Here is a 12,287-nt window from a genome sequence, read left to right on the forward strand (position 1 = left end):
AGAGTCCCAGTGTATACTATAGGATGTAAATACAGCAGAGTCTCAGTCTATCCTATGTGATGTATTCAGCAGCATCGGAATATCTTATGTGATCTATATACAGCAGTCTCAGTGTATCCTATGTGATATATACAGCAGTCTCAGTGTATCCAATGTAATTTATATACAGCATTCTCAGTGTATCCTGTGTGATGTATATTTAGCTGTCTCAGTGTCTTCTGTTTCAGTATATCTTCTGTATGAATACAGCAGTCTCAGTGTATCCTATCTGATGTAAGCAGAAGTATCAGTGTATTGTGTGTGATGTATATACAGCAGTCCCATTGTATTCTATGTGATGTATACAGTAGTCTTGGTGTATGATATGTGATGTATACACAGCACAGTCTTGGTGTATCCTATGGAATGTATACAGCGTATAAGTGTCTCCTATCTGAGGTATATACAGCAGTCTTAGTGTAGCCTATGTGATGTACATACAGCAGAGTGTCAATTTATCCTATATGATGTATAGAGCAGTCTCAGTGTCATCTCCTATATGATGTATATACAGCAGTCTTGGTGTATCTTTTTTATATATATTCAGTGTATCTTATGTGATGTATATGCAGCAGAGTCTTAGTGTATCCTATATGAAGTATGCAACGGTTGCAGTGTATCCTATGTGATGTATATACAGCAGTCTCAGTGTATTCTATGACATATATATACAGCAGGCTCGGTGTATCTTATGTGATGTACACACAGTATGTAATATATATACTGCACAGTACCTTCTGGTCTGTGCACTGGGTGTAATTCACAGTATCTGTACTATTCTGTATATATATATATATATATATATATATATATATATATATATATATATATATATACAGGACAGGAGAAATGGTAATGTGCAATGTACCACTTCTGTCCTGCTGAAGGATGGGTGGGATTGGGCCCTTAGGGAGGGTCAGTATTGGTAAGTTTATTATTTTATATGTTTGCAATCCTATGGGGAAATAAAAATAAATCCAGGACAACCTGTTTAAAGGGGTTGACTCAAGTATGAACGTTATTCGCTATCCTTGCGATAAACGTTCCAATCGCTGGGGGTTCTACTGCTGGGACACCTCTGATCCTGAGATCCAGGTCTCTGAAGAGTACCGTATGAATGCTAAATTCTTTTCAAACATGTTACAAATCCATCTGTTCCTGCTCCTAATTCTGAAGGCTCTCTGTTCTCACCATCCCTTCGCTGAATATTAGGGATAGCAGGAGGGCAGGGGAGGGAGGAAGTTGTACATTGATCTGCAGTAGAGCATGAAGGATGTGTGTCAGGGAAAACAGTACATAGACAAGGAGAAAAGCACATGAAGAGGAAATATGCAAAGTACTGGAGCTGTGCTGGTGCAGAAAAGCATGTGTAGTGTAAGGTATACTAGAGCAAATGAAGACAGCAGCATCCTGGATACACAGAGCTCATATCCAACCTATATTACTTGGAGGGACACTCCCACAGGAGAAAAATCTGAAGCTTGGAACAAGATGCAAATTACAGTACAGACCAAAAGTTTGGACACACCTCCTCATTGAAAGATTTTTCTGTATTTTCATGACTATGAAAATTGTACATTCACACTGAAGGCATCAAAACTATGAATTAACACATGTGGAATTATATACTTAACAAAAAATGTGTGAAACAACTGAAAATATGTCTTATATTCTAGGTTTTTCAAAGTAGCCACCTTTTGCTTTGATGACTGCTTTGCACACTCTTGGCATTCTCTTGATGAGCTTCAAGAGGTAGTCACCGGAAATGGTTTTCACTTCACAGGTGTGCCCTGTCAGGTTTAGTAAGTGGGATTTCTTGCCTTATAAATGGGGTTGGGACCATCAGTTGTGTTGTGCAGAAGTCTGGTGGATACACAGCTGATAGTCCTACTGAATAGACTGTTAGAATTTGTATTATGGCAAGAAAAAAGCAGCTAAGTAAAGAAAAACGAGTGGCCATCATTACTTTAAGAAATGAAGGTCAGTCAGTGCGAAAAATTGGGAAAACTTTGAAAGTGTCCCCAAGTGCAGTTGCAAAAACCATCAAGCGCTACAAAGAAACTGGCTCACATGAGGACCGTCCAAGGAAATGAAGACCAAGAGTCACCTCTGCTTCTGAGGATAAGTTTATCCGAGTCACCAGCCTCAGAAATCGCAGGTTAACAGCAGCTCAGATTAGAGACCAGGCCAATGCCACACAGAGTTCTAGCAGCAGACACATCTCTACAAGAACTGTTAAGAGAAGACTTTGTGTAGTAGGCCTTCATGGTAAAATAGCTGCTAGGAAACCACTGCTAAGGACAGGCAACAAGCAGAAGAGACTTGTTTGGGCTAAAGATCACAAGGAATGGACATTAGACCAGTGGAAATCTGTGCTTTGGTCTGATGAGTCCAAATTTGAGATCTTTGGTTCCAACCACCATGTCTTTGTGCGACGCAGAAAAGGTGAACGGATAGACTCTACATGCCTGGTTCCCACCGTGAAGCATGGAGGAGGAGGTGTGATGGTGTGGGGGTGCTTTGCTGGTGACACTGTTGTGGATTTATTCAAAATTGAAGGCATACTGAACCAGCATGGCTACCACAGCATCTTGCAGCGGCATGCTATTCCATCCGGTTTGTGTTTAGTTGGACCATGATTTATTTTTCAACAGGACAATGACCCTAAACACACCTCCAGGCTGTGTAAGGGCTATTTGACCAAGAGGGAGAGTGATGGGGTGCTACGCCAGATGACCTGGCCTCCACAGTCACCAGACCTGAACCCAATCGAGATGGTTTGGAGTGAGGTGGACCGCAGAGTGAAGGCAAAAGGGCCAACAAGTGTTAAGCATGTCTGGGAACTCCTTCAAGATTGTTGGAAGACCATTTCCTGTGACTACCTCTTGAAGCTCATCAAGAGAATGCCAAGAGTGTGCAAAGCAGTCATCAAAGCAAAAGGTGGCTACTTTGAAGAACCTAGAATGTAAGACATATTTTCAGTTGTTTCACACTTTTTTGCTAAGTATATAATTCCACATGTGTTAATTCATAGTTTTGATGCCTTCAGTGTGAATGTACAATTTTCATAGTCATGAAAATACAGAAAAATCTTTAAATGAGAAGGTGTGTCCAAACTTTTGGTCTGTACTGTACATATCAGTATGTCTGAAAATGAATGACAGCAGTCTGTAACTTGCAACTTTAAAGTGAAATTTTATTAACTAAGGTAACCATCAACATGTATAAATATTTTTTTTCCATGTGAAAGGGGTTTGTTGACTTTTTTTGCTGTATTATCTGAGAGTAGAATGATGTAGTGGCAGATAGCCTGATTCCAGGGATGTATCACTTACGGGACTGCTAGATGGAGTTTTGATAGAAACCTCCCTTTCTCTGTTGTAAATGTATCAGTGGTCAGAATAGTGAGCTCTGAATACCCAGCCCACACCCCTGATTAGCAGCTTCTTGTGTACACTGTGAATTGCTAACAAGCTGCCAATCAGTGGTGGGGGCGGGGTTACACAGATAAGCCTTACTTGTCTACCCATGAGAACTAGTCAGGCAGTGATAATCTTCTGCTGATAAAACAGTGATTGTATTGAAACTACAACAGACGGCCTAATAAGTGTTACATCCCTGGAATCAGGCAAAAACCTGCTGACCGATTCCATTTAAATGTTGAGTCTGTTAGATCATGTAATTTACCCATTATGTCTTGTATGGCTTCATTCTTTTACTTGTTGCTCATCCTAATACCTACTGTATATAAAACATCTTTCTAGGTAAAATAAAGTGCCGATGACATGTTGTTGATTTACACTTTAGATTTTGAGAAAGACACACAAGGATTCCTTGTTAAAACCAACTTTATTACAAAAGCAAATGATGCAGGATTTATTAAATTGAATTTTAAAATGTTTTATTCTCAGAGTACAAATTGTATGAGAGTCCGTGTGGTTGTTGTCCAATACAAAGCTCATTCCTGAGACATGCTGCACTCCATACATCAGAGGTCTCCCAGATATTACAGAACTAAAACTCCCAGCACACCTTTCTGGCAACTGTAGTTTTGCAACAGCTGGAGAACCACAGGTTAGAAGCCGCTACTGTTCGTGATCACATCCCCGGCTGATGCGTCAGATACGTGTACAGTAGGACCCTGTAGCCACATATTTACATGATCATCAGGATCAGATAGTCACTGGCACTGCCATTTTGAATCGCACATCTAAAGCTTTACAGTCCACAATGCTTTCTGCGTATATCAATATTCAAATACAGAATTTCATTTTTTATATACAACGTTCTATATACACCACTGCGCATGTACAGAATTATGTAGCTCTATAAATATTCTTTCATTTGTACAAAACATTTACATATGATCCATACGTGCCAACATTCAAGATTTTGCCAGGACAATCCGGCAAAGCAGACTGCTGAAAGGGCGAAGGTTAGCAAAACCACAACCCAAAGTTTGTTTTGGGTGTGTATGTCCCATATTTGGCATTCTAAATGTTAGTAAGTATGTATGATGAAGAATTAGAGAGGTTGTCCCAGTACAGACATCGAAGGCATTTTGCTTCTATATAGCATATATGTCTGACTGGTGGGAGTGCGACTGTTCTGATCTCCACTTTTTACTACAACGAAGTGGTGGCAACACTCGGGCACATTTATCAAGCTGTCTAAAAGAAAAAAATGTCTTTGCCCATAACAACCAATAACTAAACAGCTTTCATATTACTAAAGCAGTTTAAGAAATGAAAGCTTTGCCCTGATTGGACAAAAAGACAGTTTTAATAAATGAGGCCCACTATGACCTCGGTTGGCTAGACCTTATCGGAAAAGCCTAATGGAGCCAACAAGGCATGAAGAGTCACCGCTGCTACTACATTCAGTCACAGCAGGCAGGCCCTCACAGACTCTTGTAGAAATTGTATTGTCGGCCATATTGGTTATCACATATCTATCCCAGAAATAGTAATAAATAACATTAAAAAATGAAAAAGAAGACAAAGTTTTTAAAATCCTAATGGATAAGAATTAAGGATTTATGGTATATTAAGTTTTGATTTTAGGGAGTAGAAAACAATTGTAGTTGAGTCTATGTAAGCACTTTACTATATATGTGTATGTCTATAGACTCCCTGCAGGTAGGAATGACTCCATCTATGTACATGTCTATAATATTCTCTATATACAGATCTACATAATTCTGTGTACACATACATGTAACCAAACATATGTACAGTTCAGGTATTTTTACATATATATGTACATAGATCTGAATGTATACACGCGACCCATGCTCTGCCTATAACACAGATACAATCCTGTTTGGATACTGTAATACCTGCAGTTATGACAACCGACAACAACGCAATATTCTGCCTGCCTCTTGTTCTTCATCCTCAGCTGGAGACTTGAGCCGTAAAATTGGAGGGTCTCCACTGGTTGGTGTGTAGTATACAGTGGTCCCATTAGAGCACCATGGTGGGGTCCCAGGGTCACTGGAGTAATCTATACTTCCAGATCCAAGCAATTCACTAGTACTCCGGGCTAGGTATCGCCCCTGCTTGGCTGCCATCCTCTGTCTTTTTAGCTCAGAAAGAGTAAGAGGTGCCTGGTCCAGGACTCCACTCCACATAGGACTTTGTGAATATGAGGACAAAGAGTGATTGCTGTTACCATTGGTTAGTGGTGTGGGTATTGATGAATCGGTAATAGTTTGGGAACAATAGAAAGGAGGTAGTGGAGAGCAGTACCCATTCCGATATGGGGTTTCTGGAAAGATTTCTGGAGATGACAGGACTGTGTTCAGATCCATAGAATCGTGCTGTAAAAAGGATAAATATGAGAAATTATTGACTTATGCTGATGTCATCAATATTACGTTTGTCTTCATATCAGTCACACCTCAGGGTTTTGCTTCAAAGACGATTAACATCCATATTCTTAATTAATGTTAATTAATGGGTAGAATAGCAAAATACTTGTATAAATGAGCAAATTTAGAATTTCAATGAATTTCTCATTAAAAAATCCTCCTTGTTCTCAAGAACAGAGTCATTTTTAATTTTATTGCTTACTGCTCGTTGCCTAAGTTACGCACCACCACTGCAGTCTATCAACAGTGTCTGATCTCCTAGGCAAGGAGTGCTGCGCTTACAAGCTCTTTGTTATTCATTGTTCGATCCTGCCAGCTTCAGTGATCTTGCACTCCTCTTTTGCTGAAGAGGCAAACCAGCCACCTCGAAGACCGCACAGTATGGGCCAGCACTGCAATAATGCCACTGGCCCAAACTGTCAATCAATCAGGAGTGCAGTGCCTCCCGGAAATCAAAGCCGGGATGCTGGGGAGCGGAGTGCTTCTGAAACTAAATGATGATGATAATGCTTTAAACCGATGGGCTATTTATAATACTTATGTGTTCGTATATGGCAGTTGATTCGGGCTCCCACTGGCACCAGGGCATGGGGAGACTACTATGTCTGCTCCTCCTATAGCTACACCCTTTTATTATACAGGAAGGTGCCATATACACTGTGTGCAGAATTATTAGGCAAGTTGTATTTTAGAGGATTATTTTTATTATTGATCAACAACTATGTTCTCAGTCAACCCAAAAGACTCTTAAATATCCAAGCTTAATATTTTTGGAAGTTGGAGTAGTTTTTTTTTTAGATTTGGCTATCTTAGGAGGATATCTGTTTGTGCAGGTAACTATTACTGTGCAGAATTATTAGGTAACTTAATAAAAACCAAATATAATCCCATCTCACTTGTTTTTCAGCAGGTAAACCAATGTCAGTGCAAAAAATTTAGAAATAAACATTTCTGACATGCAAAAACAAAAACCCAAAAAATTAGTGATCAATATAGCCACCTTTCTTTATGATGACACTCAACAGCCTTCCATCAATAGATTCTGTCAGTTGCTTGATCTGTTTTCAATCAACATTGCGTGCAGCAGCCGCCACAGCCTCCCAGACACTGTTCCGAGAGGTGTACTGTTTTCCCTCCCTGTAGATCTCACATTTTATGATGGACCACAGGTTCTCTATGGGGTTCAGATCAGGTGAACAAGGGGGCCATGTCATTATTTTTTCTTCTTTTAGACCTTTACTGGCCAGCCACGCTGTGGAGTAGTTGGATGCATGTGATGGAGCATTGTCCTGCATGAAAATCATGTTTCTCTTGAACGATACCGACTTCTTCCTGTACCACTGCTTGAAGAAGTTGTCTTCCAGAAACTGGCAGTAGGTCTGGGAGTTGAGCTTCACTCCATCCTCAACCCGAAAAGGTCCCACAAGTTCATCTTTGATTATACCAGCCCATACCAGTACCCCACCTCCAGCTTGCTGGCGTCTGAGTCGGAGTGGAGCTCTGCCCTTTACTGATCCAGCCTCTGGTCCATCCATCTGGCCCATCAAGAGTCACTCTCATTTCATCAGTCCATAAAACCTTTGAAAGATCAGTCTTAAGATATTTCTTTGCCCATTCTTGACGGTTTATCTTATGTTTCTTGTTCAAAGGTGGTCGTTTTTCAGCCTTCCTTACCTTGGCCATGTCCCTGAGCATCGCACACCTTGTGCTTTTTGATACTCCAGTAGCGTTGCAGCTCTGAAATATGGCAAAACTGGTGGCGAATGGCATCTTGGCAGCTTCACACTTGATTTTCCTCAATTCATGGGCAGTTATTTTGCGCCTTTTTTGGCCAACACATTTCTTGCGACCCTGTTGGCTATTTGCCATGAAACGCTTGATTGTTCGGTGGTCACGCTTCAAAAGTTTGGAAATTTCAAGACTGCTGCATCCCTCTGCAAGACATCTCACAATTTTGGACTTTTCAGAGCCCGTCAAATCTCTCTTCTGACCCATTTTGCCAAAGGAAAGGAAGTTGCCTAATAATTAAGCACACCTTATACAGGGTGTTGATGTCATTAGTCAACACCCCTCCTCATTACAGAGATGCACATCACCAGATTTACTTAATTGGTAGTTGGCTCTCAAGCCTATGCAGCTTGGAGTAGGACAACATGTATATAAAGTATCATGTGATCAAAATACTCATTTGCCTAATAATTCTGCACACAGTGTAGTGCAGGTCTGGATCTGATATATTCCTATCTAATTCTAACACACCTCTTTTTCTGTAAATAAAACAAGCCATTTTCTAAAATTATGTTGTATATATGTTGTCTACATCGACATGGTCCCCCATTTTTCATCATGTAATTTTAGATTTTCCTCTGTTACTTTACTGGCATAGCTGTCCAATTTACAGCATATTGCTCTGCTTGCTACAGTATATGATATCCTTTTGTTTTTTCCATGTTGCTATACAGCAGATGGAGGTTATATATTTTATATATTTTTTGAACATCTAAACAAATGTTTAGAATTTTTCTAGCTTATTTTGTGCTACTTTCTTGGTTCTGTAACACAATATGTATAATTCTAAGTCTAGATTCTAATTTTAGAGATGAGAGAATCAATTCGCCGAACCCTGGTCCCCCGGACAATTAAGTAGTTCATGGCCGACGGATGGGAGCGATATGAACCATCTTCTACCTGTCGGAATTCCAGATGATTTTCCTGATTTGTAGATGTAGAGTGACATGACTGTTGCGGCATGATGTCACGCCGGACCTACTAATTAGAAGAGGTGCTGGGGATGCCGGCAGATAGGAGGTGGTTTGCAGTGCTCCCGTCCGGCTGCCTTGGAATACTGAAATGACCGGGCTTTTTCATCGATTTGGTCATCTCTACTAAATACTCAACTGACTATTAAGTTCACGAGCAAGCAAGACATTGCAGGTCTAGTAATTGCCTATTTCTTAGAAAGGGATGCTTTCTGCTGAAACTTCAGAAATGCCATACATTTACAAGTAATAATATTTGAAACCCTAAACCGGAACAATACTTACCACAACACTCAAGAAGAAGCCTCCCACTGCCAGAAGGTAAATATGTAGACCATATCTTCCAAGATGACCAAGCCATGACTGCTTGCCTGCCTGTATTCTCTACTGTACAAGTGGTTTAAATATTCAGCAGAAGTGCAAAGACAGGCAACAGAATCTGCTGTATCTGCGCCTGTGCTGAATGCTTTCATCACCTGAGCAGTAGAGGACACAAATTTGGAAGTGTTCATGTGGGTAATCATGAGACCACTGTAATCTTGGGAGCTATGGATAGGGCAGTCCATTTATACACTGTACTCTTGGGCAGTGGGGGGCATCTACGTACGTTCTGCAGCACGCAATGAGATTCCTATGCAAGTACACGTCAGTGTATGATATTTCAGAATTTTCAGAAGAAAGGGAACAACTACTTTATCTATTCATTTGAGGGGTTACATAAGTTCACCAAAAGACTGTAAAGAGAGTTTTGCAGAGTTGAACGCATTTTAACTGTAGACTATGAGTATTTTTAGGGGTAAAAACACACAAGTTGTTCAAGTGGAAACCACTTCAATAAATGCTCCAGTCTTGAAGAGTTTTTGGAGTTTTTCCTTTCCTGAAGCATTTCCTGAAGCAATTTTGAAAAGGTTTTGAATAATTTTGGAAGAGTTTTTTTTTATCCTGTAGCATTCTTTGCAGCCTTTTGATTTTGTGTCCAGTTTGATGAGGTTTCCTTCAGGATCTGCTTCAAAGAAGTGTCATGAACTTTCTTTTTTTCCGCTAGGCAACTTTTTCAAGAGTAAAAAAGCTAAAAAATATGAACTGCAAAATGGATTTCCCATAGAAATTAATAAGAAAAGTTTTCCACGCATTTTTTAGAAATATTTTGGAGCTCCAAAAAGCTCCATGTGAACATGATGGTGTCATACTGTATTAAAGGGAACCTGTCACGTCCTAGTTACTATCATCACTGCCCCCATTGGTTTGTTAGTGATGCAATGTGCATCACTAACAGGCTGTTTTCATGAAAATCGGTGGTAGTATAATGATGTTATAACATTTTATATACTTTATCTACCTGCTGGTATTCAGTCATAGGGGTGTGGTTCTCAGATTCAGTCATGGGCGGGCGCAGCATTCAGTCAGTGCTGGCGCCACCCATGACATTTGAATGCTGCTCCTGGCAAGCGCTAAGTTTATGGGGCGCATGCGCATTTGCACACGCCGGGAGCCACAGGTCACAGCATGTGCGCACTGAGGCTGGTACACACACAAGAGACAGAGCCTGCCGTGCAACATTAGATTTAGTTAATTTCTTCTGTTTATTCTTTTTATTTTATGTCATTTTTATACTATATTGTTTTGTCCATTTTGTAACACCTTTGTATATTTTTATAAGCACTGCCTACTTTTTTGAATTAAATATATAAAAATGTAATAGCTTCGTTCCTCTTGCTCTATAAACTGCACCCCTGAAGCCATATGCTACCTGCCTGTAACGGGTGTCCAATCGGCCTGTATAAATGATTGGTGGTGGCTACTTCCTTTTATTATTGTGGAAAGGGCAGTGACCATACCATGGTATATATAACTATATATTCCATGCTTTGGAATCGGATGTGTATATATTAGACACTCGCTGTGAATTCCCCAATAACCGGCCTAATAGTGGAAGCAGCCTTGGCCTTGTCCATCACTCGTCAGTCAATTGCGGAACTGTCCTGACGATTGGAGGCAGTAGAATGCGTGATCTCCCAGTGTTTCCTTGACAGTACAGTATGTTCTTCAGTTAGTTGCCAAAAACAAATTATGCGACTGTTTGGGTGACTACTATTTGCTACTATTTATCTAATTGAAAATGAAAGAGGTGGCTGAGCTGCAGGAACAGCCACTAAGCAGGGTATGGAGCAGTAGTGTCCGGATCCACACACTGTTTACTTCCAGTCATCAGGAGAACTGCAAACAGCTGATCAGATGGAGTACAAAGTGTTGGACCCCCACTGACCAGATATTTTAGGTCATCAATATGTAAGTCCTGGACAACCTCACAAATTGCAACTATTGTACACAGTTTTGTTGTATATTCCACCCCTTCTGGCAACTGGAAGAAACAAATCATATAATCTAAGGTTTTCAGACTCCGTATTTACCCTTTGCATGTCAGGACTGCCTTCTTCTTCATCTTGAGTCACCTCGGCATCCCCTGCAGAGACGAGACACTGCCACACCACAGCCTCCTTCTCATACTCCCGTCTGTACATATTTGTTCTCTCTGACAAGCTGGCACGTCGCACTACCTTCCTGAAAGTTAAAAAGATGATTAGACTGCTGCAATGAAATGTGCATTATGTTTGGTTGTGGTATTTGCAAAATGCATAGACTGAATGGATAGATTTTTCAGCCATCTAAGTATCAAGTAGGACCTCATAACGTCTTTGAAGGGTTTGTCTTACCTTAACCCCTGTCTCATAAGGACAGGAACCACATATACATGATAGATCCAGGAGCTGCTCCCTCCCATTCTTGCAGACCCAAGGCTCCCATGCCTTTTGTGGAAGTCAAAGTTTGGTATATACTGCCACTTTTCCAGTGATGACAGCTGATCAGCAGTGGATAGACATACTTGCTTGTTTTCATACAGTGGAAGTATTTTTGCTGGGGCTAGATGTGTCTCACTATGGTATGCAATGCAAGCACAGTACCAGCGCAGGTACTCAGAAGAGAAGACTCTTCATCATCTTCAGGACAGTCCGGAGTTTGGGTCATTACTGACCAATTATGAGGCATCTTTAAATGAGGCATGAGCAGGTCACATCTTGCTCCCAACTTCAGGAACACAGGCATTGCCAGCCTACAAGGGCCATCGTCAAAAGTTCTGGTCAAATGTGTGTTTTTTAAAAGTAGCAGGCAGTAGGCCTTTCACCTTAACAGCCATTAAGAGCTGAGGAGTTTAGTTTGTTACCTGACATCCTAGGATTTACTTTGTACTATAAAGTGAAAATTGATTTGCCTGTGTAACCCAAAAGATGATGATCCTGTGAATTAATATTCCACCAAAATGTTGCACCATATATAAATTTGGCACCATTTACCAAGACATAGTTTAGATTAAGACTGGCATATGAAACAACAGTCTGCTCAGTTAATTATAGTAACATAATCGTAGGGTGATCCCACTCACTGCATCTTGCTGCATACATCCCAATCTTCAGCTACTATGATACCCAATGGCCCACCATTTGTTTCACATCCATGCAATTGGGCATCATGGCGGGTGGAGTTTAGGATGCACACAGCAAGATGCAATGTGCTCACCTTAAGACCTTGATCACACTGTCTCTTTGCAATGCATTTGG

At 40.6% G+C, this 12,287-nt stretch overlaps 1 protein-coding gene across 1 annotated transcript in view; it reads right to left on the reverse strand.

The window, feature by feature from the left end:
• Nucleotides 1-3,869: 3,869 nt before the first annotated feature.
• PPP1R16B (protein phosphatase 1 regulatory subunit 16B) overlaps nucleotides 3,870-12,287 on the reverse strand; it is a 62,483-nt gene continuing 54,065 nt past the window's right edge. The window contains exons 10-11 of the mRNA XM_073683789.1: nucleotides 11,082-11,232; nucleotides 3,870-5,860 (exon numbers count right to left, since the gene is read on the reverse strand). Coding sequence (XP_073539890.1) covers nucleotides 5,384-5,860; nucleotides 11,082-11,232 — 628 coding nt within the window. The 3' untranslated portion in view covers nucleotides 3,870-5,383. The remainder of the gene's footprint in view (nucleotides 5,861-11,081; nucleotides 11,233-12,287) is intronic.

This window comes from Phyllobates terribilis, unplaced genomic scaffold (genome assembly GCF_046119375.1).
Source record: "Phyllobates terribilis strain yellow unplaced genomic scaffold, ASM4611937v1 Scaffold_5__5_contigs__length_657084704, whole genome shotgun sequence".
Lineage (NCBI taxonomy): Eukaryota > Metazoa > Chordata > Amphibia > Anura > Dendrobatidae > Phyllobates > Phyllobates terribilis.